A 23,498-nucleotide genomic window follows, 5' to 3' on the forward strand; every position below is an offset into this window, starting at 1 on the left:
AAACGAAGTCCAGATGACATGATTCAACCTTTTTTGTTGTTATATACCTGGATGACTGAGAAAACAAACTTAGTGTCTTATTAAGTCTGCTTTCTTCCAAAAATCAAATAATTATTGACACATTTGATTAGTGTTTTCCCTTAGTTTGCCCATTCATGGTTCAAAGCGATATCTATAGCAGGTTAGATAATTACTCATAACATTTTCATGAAATCCTACTTTAAAAGATACACACTATCCCAATGAGTTACAGTTTAGAGTCTGAGGGACGTGAAGAAATACAGGTTTCTCTTGTGAATGAGTCAATGAGACTAACCTGTATAAATAAAGGTTGAATGAAAAGATTCTTGATGGGACATGCAAATACAGAATAACACATTTGTTTACAAGTTTTCATGCTTTTAAAAAGGAGACACTATCAGAATGCAAAAGTAGATGTGCTTTTGTCACTCTGCACGAAAACCACATAAAGATACAGATTTGAATGATGCAGAGGCAGGATTTGAAAAGGGCAGCTGAATCAACTCCTCTGAGCACTTTGCCACAGATTGCAAAAATGTTATAATTATCTGTCGTAATTTTTTATTTATTTTTGCCTATGAGCTCGTCTGGCTTCAATAGATGAAAATGGTGGCTCCTTGAAATACATGTGCACTCTTGCATGCATCTGCATGAGTGGGAGTGAATACACCCCTCCAAAAAATAATATAAATGATTAAAAAAAAGGATTGCAAATGAGGAGAAGACGCATTAGCAGCAACAAGGAGAGTTGAAGAGAAAGAGGGCGTGTGTTTCAAAATCTGACTAAAGTCAGACAGTGGGATGGTTGATTCTCCCTCCCTGTCGAGATATCGCAGCCGCTGCACTTCACATCAACTTCTGCAGGCGAAGCGCTTTAGCTGCAAAGGCTGAATATTTGCATCTAAGTGGGATTAGCAGTCTCTGACAGCCCAAAGTCAGAACTCCTTGAAGTTGGGAGTGTTTCCCTGAAGCTTTGAGCACACGTTTTGCAGATTGTCTGATGTGCTGCAGAGGGAGCGGGTGTTTGAAAGCACGGGTCAGTTCATATCAACACTGAGTCGTGATGGAAACAGTCTTTGAGGAGAACGCGTCACATCTGACCCGTGTGTTTCTTTTACAGGATGATAAAACAAACAAAGAAACTGCAGGAACGACAGCAGCCAAAGGAAGACTAGTTTTTTAACAGTTAGATTTTTGTTGGTTGTGTAAAGTTCAGGTCATAGTGTAGTCTCTGCAGATTTTAAATTCCAGTTATATCACTTGATCTGATTTTGTGTTTATAAAAAAAAATACTACAAATAAAACCTGGCTGCAGCAGGAGTTTTCAGTGTTTCTTCCAACGAGGGATTTTTAAAGTGATCCAATGACTGTGATGTCGGTGAAAAACATAATAAAAAGAAGGAAAGTCTTCCGTAAAATGCTACTCACGTTCTGTCTGTCTCCGGTGAGGTGAGCAAATTCCACCATCTCGTTTCCAAACTGGCCAAAAATCTGCACAAATTCCTGGAAGGTGCTGACTCTCTCCAGTTTGTCGAGGGTTACAAGAACCTGGCAGGAGAAGCAGAGCGATGAACGGCCATGTGCGTTTCATAAGTTATTTTTCCTCCTCGTTAGCAGAGGTTAAAACAACACAAGACATCACATTCAAACAATGAAATGAAGTTTGCATCAACAGCTGTCCACAGATATCAGAACATCAGTCGTGATAAATGTGAGTTATGTGTGGGAAGCAATGCATTGGCATTAGAGCCCAACCGATACATCAGTAGGGCCAATATAGGCGTTTGGGGACATATCGGTATTGGTGATAATTGTCCCATTATGTGCTCATATAAACACTGAGAACAAGCCATGTCCTTACTTGCATAAGGTGTAACTGTACAATGTATTCAGCAGAGGGCGCATGCAGACTACTTTCAAGTCATGGCCGTTCACTTAAGTTTCACTTTCAGCGCAGATGAAGCAGGGAGCAATAATGTGTTGCATATTTTGCTGACCATAGAATGGTAAGTTTATTGTAACTGATCTGTAAAATTTTAAAAAATCAACAATAATAAATTATCCTCAATCCTCACTTGTCATTAGCTACATGCCTCTCAAGTTAGCAAGCTAATGTTTAGATAACCTATATGCTATTGTAAAACGTTATTCAGAACAATAAATCTAACATAGAGGTAAAACACATCATTGTTAGTTAAGTTATCTTTGTTGTCCTCAATGAAATGCATTGTTTGTCTGAAATCTTTACTTTTCTGCAAAGAAAACAAAAACGCTGCTGCGGTCAATACTAATTAGGCCTTCACCATACGTGACTGACTGTTTAAACAATGAACAAGGAAGGGCGTTTGCTCTACTTTCAAATTTAGTTATTACTCGCTGTTATATGAGGCAAGCGACTGTGTGTGTTTGTCTGTTAGCAAAATATTTCATGAACCACTACACAGATTTTATTGAAACTTTCAGAATGCAACCATGAATTGCTCAATGCAAAATGATAACAATTTGGAGTTGACGTGATTTACATGGTTGCTACAGATTAATCAGCCTCAGTAAACACACAAAATAAAAGCTAAAATTCAGTCAATTTTAGAAATTAGGCTAAAATCTGGCGTAGTAGTAGCCGAAAGTCATCCCCAACACATACTCCGAGTGCTCACAGGTCATGCAAGATCTTTTAGATAAAACCTTTTCGATAAAACTTCCTTCAAGGAATTATAGTTCCATTTTATTTTATTTTATTTTACTATCAATTACCTTTTTATATATCCATGTGACAATTACCTCAGTGAACTCTGAAATTAAGTACTCAGATTAGGCAGCCCTATAGCTCTATTTTAGGTAATAATAGCCCTTGTAAGCTGCTAATTTAGCTGTTGAGGATATGCTAGCTGGCAGTGGCAATGAAGCAGCTTTTATCTGTGCTGCACAAAGAAGAGGAAGAGATCTAATTGTGTTTGCCAGTAATGCAGGACAGAGGGCTGTCGACTGTCTTCCCATACAAAGCTAACCAGTCATGATTAAGGCCTCTTCAGTTTTCATTCTTGGCTCAGTCTGAAGCTACATCATCCTGCCTGGCTAAGAACACAGCCAGGTATGAACAAGAGAGACAAGCTTTGTGTGGTTTTTACAGTCACTAAAAGTGCTGCTCGCCTTCAATTCCATCCAGACTACTCTTTAAGAGGGCTTATCTCTTAAGAAGTAAAGGCCTCAGGAGAGAATGGGCACGTCAGAGAGCAGATGTATGCATTTCAGGGTAGTGCTCCTCGTTTACCTTGCTGCGCGATGTGATTATCTGTTTGATGACGATGCGGTCGGCGAGGACGAGGACCTTAGTGACAGAGGAGAGGAGTAGACGTGCAGCCTTCACCATCCCCGTTCTATCACTGAACACCGTGACATGTCCATCTGACTGAGACTGCACGGCTGATCCCATGTCAGTCAACTGGGCTATGGCATCACCTGTGAAAGATACACTTATGTCAAAGACCGGTAAATTATAAACAGTTTCATAAGCGACCTGTTGCTTAAATTACTGTATATCTTACATAGAAGGAGAGGGGAGAGTAGGTTTGTTTTTTAATTATTGTTAGTAATTCATTCAGTCAACCTTTATTTATACAGGTTAATCCCACTGCGCCTCGGGGACTCATTTACAAGACAGACCTGTTTTTTTAAACAAAGAGTGATGACAACAGTGGACAACAAAATCCCTATTCGCACGTGATTAGTTTTACCCAAGGACCACATGTAATAAATAAATTACTCCCAAACGTCTGCTTTTTATGTGGCGCATTCGCACGGGATAACTAAAGCCTGAGATTTAGCTGAAATTTACGGACATCTTCCGGTTATGATGTTAACGCGCTGCATTGTCACAACCGGGCCGGTCAATAATAATGTGATTAATGTGCGGGCCGGGCCGGTCTCAGGCTTTGATGTGGTTTTATGAATCAACACAAAGAAAACTAAAGAATGCACAATATAAAATTGTGTTAATCTACTTGTTGAGGAGGAGGCAGGTCCGACCGGCTGGTTTAAGAGGTAAAAAAAAGCCACGTTAAGCTCAAATGGACAACCTGTCACCGGACACGTGCGTGAGCATCCGCACGTCCGCTGACCTGCCTGTTGAAATGGACTTGCGACCTGTCCAGGGTGTCCCCCGCTTCTCGCACAGCGATGGTTGGACATGGGCACCAGTGACTCCCGCTTCCCGAAAAGGAAGAAGCAGGTACATATAATGGATGGATGGGTCAGCTGATCACGCGTGCGTCGTTGCACCTGCTGTCCTCTGCGGTGAAGGAAGTAGCATCTACAAAAGCCGAAGCAAAAAAAGCAACAACAACAACAAAAAAGCCAAAGCAAGCAACGCGTTTATTTAAAATAGCCTTGTTCTATATTTTTCCAAATTATTTTGCTTTAAAAAAAAAAAATCGCCTCATTACATGTCGGATCCCGCCTATTTCTGTCCAAATCACAGGGATGCCTATTCGCATTGGATTAATATTATCACAGCAACTCGAAGATCAACAAAATATAGAAGGTAACTTTACAAATTACTGACATGGCCAATTCACACGGGATTAACAACACAGACAATCTCTGTAATTATTACAAATAGCATGTGGTCCCTATGAAACTAATCCCATGTGAATAGGGCTAAAGACAACAAAAGACAATTGTAAATGATGTGTACAAATTGAGAATAACAAATGAAAAAAAAAGTATTTAAAAGATGTCACAAAAAAAAAAAACAGCTAGGTTGTAAAATTATTGCAACGACATCAATAGCAATAAATTCACATTTTCCACACTCCTCACTTCTTGTCATCACCGTCATTTAAACCAGTTATAGGCATCAAAGCCAGTGAGAGCCCCTTGAATTGACCAACTATATTATTAGCAGATAGAACATGAATGAAGGTAGTAATTGAAATATAACAGCCTATGATTTATTGCCTTCCAAGCCTTTGGGGTAATAATATTGCACTCACTGGTATTGCGATGATAATAAAGTTCCAATTTACTCTGCAATAATGTTGTTGTTGTTTCCACAACAAGGAGCAAGGATGTGATAGTTGAGGGAAAAATGTCAACCATTCTGAAGTTTTGAAATTACAGTTCAAAAAATGAAAAAAGGAATTTCACAATACAAAAAACGCAATTTACAAGAATAAAACCCATAAAAAAATTTTTTAGTGATGCGTCACATTCTTCAGTTTGCAAAGTTAGGTCTTCCTGACCATATCACACCTATAATATCCCATCAGTGAATGACCTGGACACAGTGAGCTTTGCAGTTAGATTTAACACAAATTAAGTATCTGAATTTAAAAGACACATTCCTCTGAGTCGAAGGCAGCAGCTTCTATACGAGCAGAAGGAGCTAGAATTCATCTCAAAACCCGACTGTTCATATTATTGCACCTTCTTTTATACAGCACAGGGAATCAATGGTGGTTTCAAATCAGGTTTCCTAAGACGATGCTCAAGCTATTTGTTTATGTACTTGTGCTTCACAGTATATGTTTCTATAATAAAGTCTGTTAGCTGGAAACAAAGATGTGATTAGTCATATTAAATCTCTTTTCTGCTCTAAGGTTCTTGCTTTAGATAAGAACTGCAACAGCATGTGGTTGATACATACAGCTGACTGCTCACTTGTAAATTCAGAGCCAGATTAGGCAGATAGAATTAGTCAGCATTAGTGAATTTACAAGTATGAGGGCATGTAGCATCTATGAGGCAAAAACTATATAAATAGAAGCCGCAGAAGATTCTTTGTCGTGAAAGCAAAACAAGAACATGCTGGAAGGCTCACAGAGACCATCTGGTCTTGGGGTTTTGTGGTAAAGAATGAATTTGGAATTTCTTAAATGACTTCAGACCACAATGTGTCTTGTTCACCTCAGGGGGTATTGTGCTGAACAGTGGTGCAACAGTGATTACCAACATGTGTTACATTTACATAGCATAGTGTCTCAGTGTTCTGAGACAAGTTCTAGAGTAAGAACCCCAGGCTGTTGAAGTTCTTTTCAAATGGCACTAAAATGTGCCGATCTGTAGCTACACCTCTATGAGTCCACTTCTTCTTAGATTGAATGAAGTCCAACAAAACCACATTAACCACAGTGAAATGATAATTTTGCCACCCTGACCCACAACACAGTGGTGATACTTTCTTTGAGCCAGTTTTAGGACAGAAAATTTAAAATCTCAAACCCAGCTGGCAAAGATCCTAATGTTGAATCCTCAGTCACATCCTTACGGGAACCCACATTTCTTTTTAGTTTATTTCAGTTCTTTTAACATGCATTTGCCCCCTCACAGAACAATACAGCAGAAATCAAAACTCATTTTAACAAGAGAAATTTAGACTTACGAATAGGACTGAGGAGAGAAAACTAGAAAAAAAAAAAAAAGACCTGTAGCTGTAGTAGGAGGAAGGAAGAGGAACAAATAGGTTGCTATCAGGTCATACAGCTCGATTGTGTTTTTGGTGTGGCTGGCCCTTTAAAGACGCAGCCCAGATGATCTGATTGTATTGGACAGGCTGAGTTTAAGTGTCATTCTTGCTAACCAGTTAAACCTTCATATCCCAGCTCTAGAGAACGATGTCCAAACATCCGACTGATGGCAGTGGGATATAGATGACAGGCCTGAGCCGACTCCAAGCACTTTATATTCAAAATATATTAAATTACATACATTTATAACTAAGACTGCATATCTTTTGTTTGATATGACACCTTTTTGCTGTAACACGCCCCCCCCCCCCCCACCACCACCAAAAAAAACTCATAGCTCAGGTGTCATCTGAATTTATTTTTCCATAAAATCTTCACCAATTCAGTATTTTAAATGAAGCACAACTATTTTTTTTATAGCCTTCAAAAAGGATGATCACACGTTGCTTAAAATGTGTGTTTAGTCTTAACAAACATGTCATCAGTGGAAAATAGGAGTGAACAAGAGAAGAGTCATTACCAAATTGCTTCAAGGGTTATATTTCATCTAATTTAGGAACATTGAGATAAAATTTGATGTGGTAGGAGCCGAGTATCATCTCTTAGCACATCCTAAAGGCTCCCACATACTCGAGTGTACTTCAGTCCGCGGAGGTCCGCACGTACAGGATTAGACTCGAAGCGGACGCCCGCAAGGCATGTCCACACAAAGATCAATTTTTACGGCCGCGTGTCACTGCCCGATCTGTTACGGAAGCACGATCCAGTGTCAACTCATTTGCGCATGCGCTAAAAGGAATACTTCCGGATTGTACGGATCACAATTGTTTATGAATAAGAACCGTCTTAATTTACTTAGAAAAGTATGTGCTCTATCTCCGCCGATCTTCATGTTGCTAATTTACGCCACTCGTATTACCGTTAATATCACTGACATATTTACGTCATTGTTAAGATGATATGCGATGCAATAGACCCGACCTCCAGCCTGGGCTGAATGAGAAAACCCTGCAAGATACAGAACGAGTTATTTGCATGGTGAAACAGTGCTGTTCAGTGGTGAAGCTGCATATCATTTTTATTTTATTTTATTATTATTTATTAACCTTTTATTTAACCTGGGAAATCTCAGTGAAATCACAGAAATCTTGCAAGGGAGGCCTGGGCCTGAAAGCAGCCTAACATGTTTTTGGTCCGTGGGAGGAAACCTTTTATTCAAGGAATGCTAGGAATTTTAATAAATTCAGATTGTGTTGCAATTTTCTTTTTACTTGAAGAGTAAAGTGAGATAAAATAAAACACTTGACAAATTGATAAACTTGTTCTGTTACTTGAAAATTATTGTGATTGAACTAATTGTGTGAAAAAAAAGGGGCAGATATAATAAGATTTTTTTCTTCTTCTGCTGCCTTTCATTTGAAATCTCTTGTATTTTTTATATTGTTATGAAATTGTTTTGTATTTTTTAAAATGAATAAACTTTATACCATACCATAAACTACATTATTTAAATGAAATGTCAAAATTAGCTATGTGTATGTTTTTACGCTCATATACAGTAGATGCCTTAACAGCTTCACAGAGCATCCATCACTGTTGGAAAAAAATGCTTCTTTATGTTTTTTAATCCTGAAGTCCACACAGTATCCAAATAATAAAGACACCACCTGATTCTGGTACAAGTTTATTTTGACCCCGTCAGCCATCTTTAACTCATTTCTCTAAAGTCAAATGAGCGCGTGAGACAGTTAGCATGCAAATGTGAGAGCGAGCTCAACAGATCCAGCAGACTGCCTTCACTGACCTGCCTCATTAGATCTGTCAAACACACAGATAAAAAGTAGCGTCAAATGAAACAAGTGCTTTGGGCCTGCTTTTAGTTTATTCATCATGGCACACAAGGCTGAAGCCTAGTTATAATAAACCCTCCAAGTGGCAGTGTATTAGTGAAATATCACTCTTTCGCTATCTACTTTGTAATTCTTCTCTCCCCTACAGACTTGGAAAATCTTTAAAATGTGGCTCCTTTTTTATCATTCATTGTTTATGTAACAAAAAACAGAAACCTGAAGAAAAATAATAAGTAAACAACCAAAGTATGTCAAAGAAAACAACAAAAAAAAAACCTGTAAAAACACATCCCTGAAAGGACAAAAAGTGAAAAGCAGAATAAATTAGACATATTAGGCAAGAAAGAGGTGCACATTTACACATCCACGCATACACAAGCACAGGTATACAGTACAATGACTTCAGCTATAAGCACACAGATTCACACGGACATTTTCTCACCAGTCTATTCTCCTCCCACCTGCGCTTTTCTTGGTTTGAGTTTTAGCCGTCGTTATGAAACAGCACTATGCAGGGATTAAACGCTTTGCTACACAAGCCGATTCCTCCAGCGTGAATCCATTGTTGCAGGGTTGTGTTTAAACTCTTATCCAGCGTGACTTTGTTTCCCTTTTGCTCTGAAACGGTTTAAAAAGGATTCACGTTTTTTATCATGAGAGTTTATACGCCTTAGTTAAAAAACAAACATTTATAAACTTTCAAAATGCAAAAAAAATATAAGTGTCTTAAATGTTTTCTGATTTTAAACTGAGTCTTGTTTTTTGGACAAGCATGACTCAACAAAAAAAAATTCTTTTTTTGCATAGGCTGGAGAAAACTGAGTTCTTGTATTTAGTAACTTGAAGATTTGTCTTCAGCAACAACAACCTCCATCAGTTACTGCAGCTTTGCAGTTTTTTAATCAGATTGTTTTCTGTATATAGTCCTACTGATTATTTGTTCTCAAGAGCTTCAAGTTATTTAAAGCTTCTGAGGGTTTCCTTCTAAAATCTCTGCTTATAATGTTAATCTTATTGTTTGATTTTAGTGCATAGCATCACTGAAGCATCAAAGCCGTTGATTACGTACTGTATAACCCCAGATTCTATGAGTATAGGCACAGCCCTTTACGGCTATCGCTAGTGGGTTTATCCCTTCGCGCGCAGTGCAGCACTGAAAACTTTAGTCCGTGCCCACACAGTCCGTATAAATTACAGTGTAATTACGGTATAATTTATACGGGCCCCCGGTCCGTATAAATTACGGTGAGACCGGACAATTGGCTCCCAAATAGCTTTTTTTCTTCAGCCATTTAGGAAACAGTGAGGCCCAGAGCTTGAAGGGCTGCACCTATACTCATAGAATCTGGGGTTACAGTACGTAACCAACGTTCTATTTCTTATAGGCTTCGCCCTTTAAGGCTATCACTAGTGGGTTAAAGGTGAAGCAGGGTGTAGTCTATGCCTCACTGTGTCCATTCAGACACAAACATGAAGCACCTGCTTGCACAAAAAAAAAAAAAAATTCATCACTCAGCCTTCTGTGTGTGTAATTACACGCTGCATAAATACGCGCTCCATGCGCAGGAGCGCACCGGAGAAAAGATCTCTGGTGAGGAAAAAGGCAAAATCAGAATGAAAACTGCCCAATTGGCAGTAAAGCGCCCAATCTGGTCACACTGCCATCTTTTCTAAACGGATCCTTTCAGCGGCCAAACCCAAAAGAGCTGACCTATTTCTGGGTAACTCCTCATCGCTCTTCCTGCCTGGGGGAGAGCGTACCCCCCACGGCAGTTTCCACGGCTGACCCGATATCAGTCACTGCAGATTCGGGAACCATGGAGCGCTTATGCACTCGAGAGCTATGAAGATGACTGACAGTTCTTCTTCCCGGACACGGTCCAGGGTCCATGATATCAGCAGGACTGGAGAGAATGCATAAAGGAGCATTTTTGGCCACGGGCTGTGAGCGAAGTCGTCCACCCCTAACGGTGGGTCGTCTCGTGGGCTCAGTGAGAACCATAATTAACACTGGGCGTTCTCCCGTGTGGCGAACAGATCCACTGCTGCTCGGCTGAACCTGCTCCAAATCCAAGAGATCAGCTAGGGATGGAGGGTCCAGTCTCTGTGGCAGGGACCGCCCCTCAACATGATGTCCGCTCCCCTGTTCAGGACGTCGGGAATGTACACTGTTCTGATGGAGAGCAGGTTTTTGTGTGCCCAATACAGCAGCTGTCTCGCGATGTATAACAGTTGGGCTGAGCGCATGTCTCGCTGACGGTTCATGTAAGCTGCCGTCACTTTGTTGTCTGTGTGGATCAGAACATGCTGATCCCGCAGCAGGGGGGCAAAATGCTGAGTCACGTTTCAGACTGTGAAACATTCTAGCATTTATGTGAAGCGACATGTGGTCCAGCCACTGTACTCCCACTGCCTGGGACAGACACGTTCCTCCCCAGCCTGACAGGGACGCGTTTGTGAAAATTGAGACATGTGACGTAGGCCTGCTGATGGGAACTCCCTCTGACAGAATGAGGGGGTTTCCCCAGTGGTTCAGATCGGTTCTCACGGAGGGGGGCACAGAGATAATCTGCCTCTTCTGGCGCACAAGATCTATGCGCAGGCGGGCGTACCATCTCTGAAGGTGTCTCATGTGAAGCAGGCCCAGCGGAACCACAATGTGAGCCGCTGACATCATCCCCAGGAGTCGCATGACGGGCAGAGCTGTCAGTACGCTGCAGGGTTTGACACGGCGGAGCTGAGCTGACAGATCTTCGGCTCTCAGCTGTGATAAACGGGCTCTCATTGTGGTTGAGTTTAGCTCCACTCCCAGATAAACAAACATCTGGGACAGGCGAACGTAACTTTTTCCCAATTTATAGAAAAACCCAGGTTTAGCAGGTGCAATGCTAGCGTTTGGTCTGCGCAGCTGCTTTCTGCCTAGACTGATCTAATCTCTGATAAAAGTAGATCGTCCAGATAAAAAAGAATTCTCATTCCTGCCATGTGTAACGACTGCAGAGCGTCTCCACACATTTTGAGAACGTGCGTGGGGCGAGGGAATAACTGAACGGTAGCCTGTTGTACTGATACGGAAGCCCTTGGAGGAGAAACACAGGAATTTCCTGTGTTTTGGAATGATGGGAATATGACAATATACACCCTTCAGATCTATGGAGGTGAACCAGTTGTTCTGGTGAAGTTCTCTAGCAGCTGTTTGATTGTCAGCATGTGGAATTGTCTCTCCATGATCGATTTGTTGAACATGGACAGGTCGAGAATGGGTCTCATCCCTCCGGGTTTTTTCAGAACCAGGAAGCAGTGGGAGGAAAACCCCGTGATTTCTTTTCCATTGGGAACTCTGGAAATCATGTTTTTCATCAGGAATTCCTAACTTCTGACTGGAGAGACGAGCTCTGTTCTGGAGATGACAGAACTATCTCTATAATCCCTCTGAACGGTGGGGGTTGAGCTGCGAACTGCAGCGTGTAACCCCTGCTGATCAGACGGTCCATCCATCTGTCCAGGGAACACACTTGCTGCCACTCTGAGTAACGCTCGGAGAGCGGGCACACATTTTGTGATGTCATGTTTCTCATGGACGTCAACCAGACTAAATACCCTTACTGCCATCACCCGCTCTAGAGATTCTCCGGGGGGGGGACCCAAGGGGGGTTCCGACAGAAAAGGGCTGTATGTGTGCCTCTGTGCTGAGCCCAGGCTGCGGTCTCACGTTAGATCTGTGGTGAGCCGGCGCGCACTGAGAGGAGGCGTGAGCGTTTTCTGAGTGAGACATCGTTTCGGTGGAGGCTGCAGCTGTCGTGGAGAAACACATTTACTCCCGCTGCGTGGTGAGTGGGCAAAAACAGCAGAAAATAAAATGGGCTCTGGTTGAGAGCGAGGGATTTTACCGGACTTGGTCTGCTGAAAAAAAACATCAATTTAGCTGACGTGGCAGACGAGTGTTTTGTGATATTTACCGAACTTCGGTGCCTTTTAAAACGCTGTTTAGAGGTTACCGGCTTGTTTTGTGTGAGGAATGTGTGAAGAGAGGCAGCTGTGAGATCAGCTTATCTGACAGTCAGGCTAAAATCAGATGAAACTTTACTTTCAGAGATGTTTCTGTTTTATTTTAAAACATACATCATCAAAAAACACGCACATTCCCCTCAAGGAGCTGTATCCTGGTGGAGGGGGCCGGCAGAGGAGCGGAGCGTGAAGTCGCTGCCGCAGCTGTGGAGTGCCACTGCTGCTGTTGCTGGCCACGGTGGTCCCTCCAGCGGCCAGAGGAGCGGGTGGAGGACTGTGATGTCACCAAATGGTGTACTATCTCTGAGACCTCCTCGGACCTCTGCAATTTCTCAAGGATGGTCCTGAAGTTGGCCCCAAACAGAGCCTCTGGGGTGATGGGGCCCTCCAGCAGGTCTCTCTGCGGCCTCTTGGACAAAGATGGCGAGAGGCGGAGCCAGGTGGTTCTCTGGATCATGGTCATCCAGGCGGCGATGTGGGACAAGCAGACCGCAGAGGTGGCGCACATGTTTAAGATGATGCCAGCGGCTTTACATAGAGAGCTCTTTGTCTGGCGGCTGATCTAAATCAGACTGCCTGCTTCGCAGCTTGATTGAATACTTGCAGCCAAGTTATAGTTTACGTTTACCGTCCAGGAGATATTTATCAGTACAACAGTAGACAATCATAAAAAAGCATATGAACTAAAAAAGAAAAAAAAATGTTATATAAAAAAACCGAAACAAAAAACAGCTACATTATAAAGTGATATAAAATACTAAAAACAGGAACATGTCTGTGTTGGTTTATGCCATGAACTTAGCAGATGTTTGAAGCCATTTAATCACTTTAAAATCCACTTTAAAGCTAGGAATAAAAATGCATGTTTTGTGTTAGCAGGATTTAATCCTAACTTTGAAATTTATCCAACATTAAAAAAACTTACCTAAAGTTGCCTTTTTGGACATTAATGCATATATTTGTACAGATTATACTTGCCTATAGAGATATTACAGCTTCATATAAAATCAATAATGATTATGATGATATCGGAATAGTATCGGTCGATATCCAGATTTATGTATCGGGATCGGATAAAAAACAAAAAACAAAAAGTGGATCGGTGCATCCTTAGTAGGAAGGATATCCAACCATAAACTCGTTGCCAACCCTTGCATGCAAGATGTCAGCAGCCGACATCTTTAACTCCTCACTTACCCTGGCAACAGTTCCCACCTGCCTGAAGACTGCCACCATCATCCCAGTTCCAAATAGCTCTACAGTGACTGATCTGAATGACTATCGGACCAGTGGCCCTCACCCCGATAGTCGTTAAATGCTTCGAAAAACTGGTCATGACCCACATCGAAACAACCATCAACATCAATGAGGACCCTCATCAGTATGCATATCGCGAAAACCAATCAACAGAGGACATCATCTCTTCTGTGGTCCACACTGCGCTCAACCACCTGGAGCAGAAGGACTTCTATGTCTGTAGCTCTTTGTGGACTTCACGTCTACTTCAACACCATGATCCCCCAAACCCTGATGGACAAACTACTCACACTAGGACTAAGCCCCTCCATTTGCAACTGGGTCCTAGACTTCTTAAACAGACCGCAGTCATTGAGGATTCACAACTTCTCTTCTTCCACCATAAACAGCACTAGCTCCCCTCAGGGATGTGTGCTGAGCCCTCTCCTGTTCACTCTGCTCATGTATGATTGTGCAGCTACCCATCCAGCGGTGGTGAGATGCATCACAAACAACGATGAGTCCAGCTACAGGCTGGAGGTGGAACACCTGGAGAGCTGATGCAAAGAGAATAACCTTCACATCAATGTGAAGAAGACAAAGGAGATGATCGTGGACTTCAGAAGGAACAAACACACCTACGCCCCCTTGAACACAGTAAGATGATCTGCGGTGGAAGTGGTCTCCAGCTACAAGTACTTGGGTTTACACCTGAATGACAACCTCAGCTGGGGCAACAACACCACCAGCCTGATCAAGAAAGCTCATCAGAGACTCTACTTCCTCAGACGGCTGAGACGAGCTGCTCTGGGAAGCTCAGTCCTCACCTCCTTCTACAGGTGTGCAGTGGAGAGCATCCTGTGCTCCAGCATCAATGTGTGGCATGGAGGCTGCACAACTGCAGAAAGAAAAGCTTTGCAGAGAGTGGTGAAGGCTGCACAGAAGACTGTTGGAGTCAGTCTCCCCACCATCACAGACATTTACACCTCCAGATGCAGGAAGAGGACCACCTGCATCATGAAGGACCCCACTCACCCAGCACACACACTTTTTGCCCCGCTTCCCTCAGAAAGGAGGTTAAGGAGCATTAAGTCCACTAGACTGAGGAACAGCTTCTACCCTGAAGCTGTTAGACTTATGAATCTCTAATCAGGATAATCACTGTGAAAAATCACATCATGTTTTTGCTGATCTGTTTCATGTTGCTGTGTTCATACGTGCTCATCTGCTCACACAGACTCGTGTTCGTGCTGCTATTCGACGTAATGTTTTTATGCTATTAGTGCTTATTGTATTTTAGTTTATGTATTTCTTAGTTCATATCTTAGATTTTATTACTGTTTTTCTTTTACATTTTATTGTTGGATGTAACTGGGACCCTGTGCACATAATCTCGTTCCACCACATGTACATGTGTTGTGTATGACAAATAAATTTCTCTGACTCTGATATGTTTGTAAGAAGTGCCTTTATTTTCTTTAAAACGCATCAAGCATAAAATATCTGCTTTTTTTCTATTCTGTCATTAACTTTGCTCGAAAACATTTGTTTGATCTACTGAAATATGCAACAATCCTTTATATGTGATAGAGATGTTTCACTTGTGGTGCTTCTTCCTGAATATTCTTATTTAGTCTTTTTATTTTTTTTTAATGTTTCATATAAGAGCAAAGCTACATATATTTCTGCAGGGATTTTTTTCTCCAATTTTTTTCTTCACTTTCTTCACTTTCTACATTCCCCCTCACATCGTTAAGTCACTTTCTCCAACTTGCATTTTAGTTTTGCCATGTCTCTCCCTTTTTCAATTTTGATTACTTTGCCTCTGCTTTAGTCTTTAATCAAACAAAATGCGAGTTTAGGCTCAGGGATATATTTGAGCTTCTCACAGTGCACACTGTCACAAGGAAAAATATACCCTGGGAGGGTCAAGTCCATAACTATTTGAGAACATGTAAAGGAATGTAGCAAAAGGTGGGGCATGGTAATGTGCCTGCACATTTTGTGTTAAGGAGCTAGAAAAGAACCTTAAGAGAAATAAATGTTACAGTATATTCACAGAATTTCTAACAAACCACAGGGGATACGAGATAGTGAGACTTGAATATATAAGTGATTAAATTGTAGTAAACGTTACATTCACAGCTATAAAAAGGTAAAAAATACCTCTATTTCTACTGTTTGTGTTTAACAATTTAGTTTTACATTTAAGCAAACTCTTGATTAGCATCGTCATTTATAACAATGTTAATTAATCAGGTCTCTCTTGTAAATGAGTCCCAGAGGCTCAATGGGATTAACCTGTATAAATAAAGGTTGAATGAAATGAAATTCAATTAAATTCAGTTTATTTATATAGTGCCCAGTCACAACAGACGTTATCTGAGGGCAGTGTACAAAAACATGCATATACATAAAAATTAAATTAGTAACATTTATCTAAGGTAGGGTAATTAAATCTTTCTTATCATTACATAGCAGTAAATAAAACTCACTATCTCATAATCCTACCTCCAAAACCTTATTTCACGAACTTACCATTTTTCCACAATCATTCAAATTAAGACTAGATGGCGTGAAACACTGAAGGCACAGTTTATAGCCTCTTTACATAGACTCAGCCTACACGGTGTCAGAATGACAGATACTTCTCTAAACAACAAAACATGTCTAGTAACCTTTCATCAAGTGTCCAATAACTTTCTATTAGAGTCCATTATTTAGTGCTATCCATGCCAGTAAAGACACTTTAATTCCCTTCTTTACGCCGCACCCTTAGGTGCTGCAGTCGTTTTTTTCAGCCTTTATTCCCAATTCAATAACCACAATGTCTTTAGAGCACTCTGGAGGTCTTCTAGTGTAATACTGTTTGACAGCAAGGCTGCACAGACTGATCGAAATTTGCTAAAATCTGATAAAACTGTGAGGCCTGAAGGTGATGCCTGGCGTTTTATGAAACTGTCACAGTTTGTCTCTGCAAAACGGGGGAAAGAAGCACAGCTCACTGGCTGATGAGTTCCACACATACTCAGCGGGGAACTCATAATATCATAAGGCCTTCACAGTGCCAGCACAAAGAAAAACATAGTATTATCCTCTACGAAAAAATAAAAGCGTTTAGGATGAATAACCCTCACAGCTTTTCAGAAGAGCAAACTAACCAATCCTTCACAGAAATGGGAAAACACATCGTTTTAAGTTCCAAAGCAGCAATTTGGTAAAATGTCAAGCGCTAATAAGATTCGGCTAAAGGATGCCTACCTGCTCTGCGTGCCTCAAAGCATGCTTGACCCATCTCATCTTTTAGCTCTTGGTTCTCTGAGGCAATGGCCTCTCCGACGGCAACAAAACGTCCCACTGCCACGTTCACTGCCTGACCCACCCTGTGGATCGCTGCCAGGGTGCGCTCTGACTTCTTTGGCTTGTCTTTGTGGTTGATCAGGGTGGTGATCTGCAGGGATTTAGAAGAAATAATATAAGAAATCAGTACATCTGAGTCAGGGATCAAGTTGGTTGTAGCTGTTTATTGCCCACAGCTGGTTGAACAGAAACGCACACAAGGAGCTCAGGTGTAAATTTTACTGAAGGTATCAGTTATAAATAGGTAGATCCAGTCATCATTAATTATTTATTGATTACCTTTACTCTCCAGCTTGTTGCAAGCTTAAGTGAGGGTTAAATGTTGTGTGTGTGGTAAACCATCTGGGTCAGGAAGTGGTGGGTGGTGGATTTAATTGGCACACAGCTGTAGGTGGTCCGAGAGGGGAGTCTGTTACAGGAAAATCTCTGTGGGATTCAGAACACTAGTTCTGCTGAGCTCGGAGGGCTACGTGAATGAGCAGCATCCCGTCAAAGGAATGTGAGACACAGGGGCCTTTCCTCACAAAACCATCTGAATTAATTACATCCAAATGAGTAGATCTCGTTTGGACCTGAAATGTCCAGTAGAAGCTTTTACTTTTGTTCTCACTCTGAAACTGTCCTCAGTTAGCAATCCCTGACCCTAATTACTGACATGCTTGTTTTTCTACAACATAAAGATGAAACATCCTGCTTTAGTTGTGCAGGAAAAAGCCTGGAGGCCAACCGTTTGTTGCACCGATGTTTTATACAAACACAGTGTACCTGACACTCTATGCTGTTATAACTGGGTTCCTATAGCAATGGTTTTATTCCTAGATTGTTTTACTGTTGTATCGCATGCCCATCCGTTTATCCATTTTCTTCTGCTCATCTATAGTTGGATCTTGGAGGCAACATATACAGGTGGGAGTACCCAGACATCCCTCTCACCAGTGACACCACCCAGTTCCTTCTGGTGTATCACAAGGTGTTCCCTGGCTCTACATTTCATGTAATTAGCAAATATTACATCCACACAGTGGTTCCCTTGGTTCAAGGTTCTTTATTGTCATTTGCATCACATGCGGTACATGAGGTGGAACGAAATTGTGTACCCAAGGTCCCAGTTACACCCAACAATAGCAAAAATATAAAGTATAAAATGTAACAGTATATAAGGATCTAAGATATACTGTAGGTCTATGCTAAACACTAATAATGTAAAATAATACGGTATATTAAATAGCAGCCTGAACATGAGTCTGTAGTGAGCAGATGGGTATGACTGGTTGCCATTAGACTGATTACCAACAAACTGACTGGTGAATATATCTGATGATTTCTGAGTGTAAAAATAAATCCTTTACCTATCCATTTTTTTTTTTTGGTCCATCGATCAACCATAGTTAAGCAGCTAATTCGCAGCAGTCTGTAACTTGGTGGCATTTTGAACAACAACAAAAAATAAAATAAACATTTTCTTTGATGTTAGTTATAGTTTGTACAGATAAATTAGAATGGACCAAAATCTGAATCTGCAGATGGGAGCTTTATAAAAATAAATATGAAAGAAAGAAAAGAAAAGAAAATAGGTCTGTAAAAAACAATGAGTGCTTCTCCAGTGACAGCGATAGGCAAGTCTGAGTGAAACTGTGAAAAAGATTCAAAATACAATAAACAAAGATTTACACTTGAATGGCTCAAGGCCTTTTCTTTCATAAACTGATGAAGCTACGTATATGACATTTAAAACTTGTATAGGGGGCTTTGGTTGTAAATAAATCCCCAGTAAAGACTACTTTTCCTTTCTATAGCTCTATCATTTCTGCATCGTTTGCTAAACCTTTTAGATTCAGAGTACAGACAGCAGCCGGGACAGAAACCTGCAGACTTTTCCTTTTCATTTATTGGTGTTTAAAAAGGAGTGAATGAAAGAAAGGAACCTGCTTTGCCCCCCAAAAAATCTTTTGTGCTCTTTTTATCTAAAACCCTCCCCTGTCAGTATCCACCTGATGGCCTTGCAACATTTCCAACATACTGACAAAAGTTGCTACTTGTCAAACAGCTTTTTTTTTTTTTTTTTTTGCTCTTGGTTGTCAGACTGTCGTTCAGCTGCAAGATCATGTCAGCCTGAAGTGCTCATTAAGCACTTCTCTTAGTCCATTTGTTGCCATTTTATGTACCATTTTGCCCTTTCTTCACCTCAACGTCAGAATTTCCCTTGCTGTAAGCCTGGTGTTTATCAGTGACTCGTCCACACAGAATAGGTGATTTATTTTAGAAAACACCAATGACGACTGGCTGGACATTTTCCATCATTAATCAGGCATTCCTCTGGACATTAACCAGAGGAAACTGGGGCACCCTGACACATTATTCAGATATGCATCATACATAGACCTTATGTAATGCAACATGCTTAATAAACGATCTTGTGCCTCCACAAGATGCTTGCATGCATATCTGAATGAATAAAAAATTTAAAATAAAAGGCCTGGTGGTCCTTGATGGAATGCAAATCTCCCACAGTCCTTCAAGTCAGAGATTTTAGACTAAGATCTTATGTGTGAAAAAAAAAATTAAAAGGGTTGTAGCTATTTTGATCAAAACTTGAAAATATGTTGAGCACAATCTCATGCTCAGAGTAAGTGTTATGAATGACTCAGCTAACACCACACCAATTATTTTTAGCACAGTACCTGTAAGAATTACTGAATTACGCCCAGTTTTTTTTTTTTTCAAGTAACTTTGTTGTGGCACCAATATTACAGTTTACTCCAAAAGTTAATCAGTTATAGATGTACGTTTATGGGGTGTCGTATGTAAAGTTACACAGTCAAAAGTTAACAGCAATATTTTGGTTTATTTAGCCTTTCATAAGAAAAAATATATAGGTTTTTTTTTTCAAAGTCATATTTTCACCATGTTATTCATACATTTATAAATGTCACAGTTCCCAAATAAATATTTAATTTCCAAGCTAAATATTTAGTTTACAAACCAAATACTTAACTTGCAAGTTAAATATTTAGTTAGTAAACTAAATATTTAGGTGTAAATTAAATGTTTAATTTCCAAGCTAAATATTTATTTTCAAAACTAAACAGTTAATTTCCAAACTAAATATTTATTGTCCAAGCTAAATATTTAATTTCTGGCACCCATGTCCAGCAATCACTGTGCAAGGGGCAGGGTACACCCTGGACAGGTTGCAAGTCCATCACAGGGACCCAAACTAAACATTTTATTCCTAAGCCAAACATTTAATTCCTAAACTAAATATTTAATTTCCTAACTAAATATTTAGCTTGGACCTAAATATTTATTTTCCAAGCTAAACATTTAATTTCCAAAATAAACATTTAATTTGCTAACTAAACATTTATCTCAGACCTAAATATTTAACTTGAAAGCTAAATATTTAGCTCACAAGTTAAATATCTAGGTCCAAGTTAAACATTTAGTTAGCAAATTAAATATTTAGTTTGAGAATGAAATGTTTAGCTTAGAAATTAATTTAGTTTGGAAATCAAATATGTAGCTTGGACAATAAATATTTAGTTTGAAAATTAAACTTTTAGTTTTGAAATAAATATTTAGCTTGGAAATTAAATATTTAATTTACACCTAAATATTTAGTTCACTAACTAAATATTTTGTTGGGAACTATGACATTTATAAATGTATGAATAAAATGGTTAAAACATGACTTTGGAAAAAAAACGTTTTTTTCTTATGAAAGGCTAAATATACTAAAATACAGGTATTGCTCTTAATTTTTGACTGTGTAACTTTACAAACGACACCCCATTAAACATTCAATAATTTCATTCTACAAGTTTATTTAAAATGTGTCGACCAGTTTGTGCGTTATTTTGCCAACACACCGACACAAACATGAACGGACAAGCAAAAACCTCCTTAAACCTGTTGTCAGCAGGCAATAAGCATGCACCTTGCATCCTATAAGGAAACTTAGAGCATGAAAGAGGAGGCAAATATGAGAGCTGCAAGAAAGGAATGACAAGGAGGAAAGAAAGTGACAACAAAAACCGATGAGACAAAAGAACAAAATGTCATAGTTACATGAACAAGTTTAACATTGTGAGAGTAAAGAAGAAAAAAAAAACAAAGAAAAAAATGTCCCTGTGAAAACAAGCACTCATTGGGATTTCCTCTGCTTGGGATTACTAGGTTACATTGACTGTGCAAACAGGAAGCGAGCAGGGTGGAGAAAACATAATATTGATCCAGTGCCATCACATAGGGCAAGCCTTTGTGCTTTGTGTATATCAATGGAAACTTTGTGCCACGAGGGAGAAAAGTGAACATTCCTTTAGCGCTAAAAGAAAGAAAAGAAAACCTTAATAAGCAAAGTTCAAAAGTTGAGTTTAGAAAAACACATCGAGGAATTTCACTGTTGATTTCTGACTGTTAGCAGCTAATTTTGACAATGGCTGCGATTGCACTTTGCACATACAATGACAAATGAGAAATAAATGACAGCAATTCATGATGGAGCTGCAAATGCTTTATATAATAAAGGAAATCCTACTACAACCACTGTACTATGTATTAGTACTGCTGCTATTACATCATTAGTACAGCTTTATCAATGGTTTTGACTATTCTGATTTGAACTTCATGCTTTAAACGCCAAACAACAGAACTCCTGCTCTTCCAAACCCGCTGTAAATTAAGTCAGTGCCCCACAATTCATCTCTCATCTCTTTTTTTTTAAACAATTAGAAGAAAATTACAAGGCTGTAAGAAAACAACAACAGCATCAATACTTCACTGTGAATAACTACGTCCACCCACTGGTTAGCAGGAAATCTGGGCTAACACCTCAAGGATGCAGTAACTGACCATAAATCAGAGGCGAACAAAAGGTGGAAACATTTGTGGCTGCCTCCCATGGATACAGACTGAGCCTCACTGAATGTCCACGGTGGGAGAAAGTTTGATTTCATCAGTAATTCTGTCCCTCAGCCCGTTTCTTTTTTTTTTTTTACAGTTCTCATTGTTGCCATTGCAGAAGAAAAATGTGCTCTTCTCAAAACACCCCAGCAAGATTAAAGTGAGTGTGAACAAGCTCTGATCCACTGGGGGCTTTTAATAAACACACATTGAAGACGTTCCATTGCTTTTCTGGTGACGTATGATGGCCTACTTGCTCTACTAATTTATTCCACTGATTGCTATTAAGCTGTATTTGATCTGCGGACAAAAGTGAGTAAAGATGATTTTTTTTTTCTAAAGAAGAAACACTAAAAGGAAAGTTTAAATAAGAAACAAAAAAATAAAATTAGGACCTTTAGTCAACCACATTTACCATTAAGAAAAGGCATTTTAAGCAAAAACACTTTAAATTTATCAGTAATTATTCAGTTTTTTTTCTTTAATTTCCACACACTTCAGTCTCGCTGCTGATAATTCTGCTAGCTGGGGATCTTTATATTCGTTCCTTTGTCACCACTTCAGTAGATTAGCGTGGCGGGACAGGCAAGTACTCTGACAGTAAAGCTACGCTAATCCATGAACATAGTTTCTACTTCATAATCCTTTCAAAATAAAACTACGATGGCAGAAAGAGACGGTTTAAGGAAGGAGGGTGGTTGGTGTTGTTATGACAAACGTGCACCGACTGAAAAAGCACTTTTAGGAAACAACTTGGTATGTCACTACAAGGTGCTGGTGTACAAAAATGAAACAAACAAAACAAAAAGACGGTCGCATTAGTGCTTTAAATTTGACCATTTCAGCTAGACTTTGGATATTTAAAAAATGATGCCCATCTCTCCAATTCATTTTGTAGAAAAAAGGAGAAACTATAAAACAGCACTAAACGTCCTGTGTTATGGCAAAATACAACCATTTCCTGTGATGGACTTGTGATATATCCAGAGTGTACCCCGTCTCTCGCACAGTGACTGCGGTAAATTGTCACCAGCGACTTCCGGGTAAAGGTAATGGATGCATAGACAACCATTTTATTTTGTCAATCTAAGCAAGCATTCGCCTGCTTGCTCATACAAATATTTTTATTTGAGAAATAAATAATTGGCCACACGTATTTGGCCAAAGAAAAACAAGGCAGAGATAAATAATCTGAGTGCATATTGTTCTTTTTAGTTTCAGGTATGGAAGCTTCAAAAATAGTGATGTGGACCAATGATGAGGTACAAACCTTCCTAACTTTATTGGGTGATGTTAGGATTCAATGTGAGCTGGACGGTGCCACAAGAAATGAGCGCGTTCAGAGATTTAGGAAATAATGGTGCAGCATGACTACACCTTATAAGCTAAAGAAATTGAAGTTTGAATATAGGTTGATTAAGGACCACAACGGGCGGCGTGGCTCAAACACAATGACCTGTTACGATACCGTCCACTGTGCATTGACGATCCCGCCCACAGAGTGGGGAAACAAGTCATAGTAGCAAATCATCTACACCTAAGAAGAATTGATAAGATAAGAGCCGAGTGTTGTCACACTTACCAATGGCAAAGTGGCTCACGTGTGTTTGGTGTGTGTGTGTGTGTGTGTGTGTGTGTGTGTGTGTGTGTGTGTGTG

At 40.0% G+C, this 23,498-nt stretch overlaps 1 protein-coding gene across 1 annotated transcript in view; it reads right to left on the bottom strand.

The window, feature by feature from the left end:
- ctnnal1 (catenin (cadherin-associated protein), alpha-like 1) overlaps window positions 1-23,498 on the bottom strand; it is a 75,382-nt gene that overhangs the window by 19,905 nt on the left and 31,979 nt on the right. Inside the window, exons 2-4 of the mRNA XM_037693543.1 lie at window positions 16,841-17,030; window positions 3,293-3,480; window positions 1,450-1,569 (exon numbers count right to left, since the gene is read on the bottom strand). Coding sequence (XP_037549471.1) covers window positions 1,450-1,569; window positions 3,293-3,480; window positions 16,841-17,030 — 498 coding nt within the window. The remainder of the gene's footprint in view (window positions 1-1,449; window positions 1,570-3,292; window positions 3,481-16,840; window positions 17,031-23,498) is intronic.

The sequence above is a fragment of the Nematolebias whitei genome, chromosome 19, assembly GCF_014905685.2.
Source record: "Nematolebias whitei isolate Nwh7 chromosome 19, NemWhi1, whole genome shotgun sequence".
Taxonomy (NCBI): Eukaryota; Metazoa; Chordata; class Actinopteri; order Cyprinodontiformes; family Rivulidae; genus Nematolebias; species Nematolebias whitei.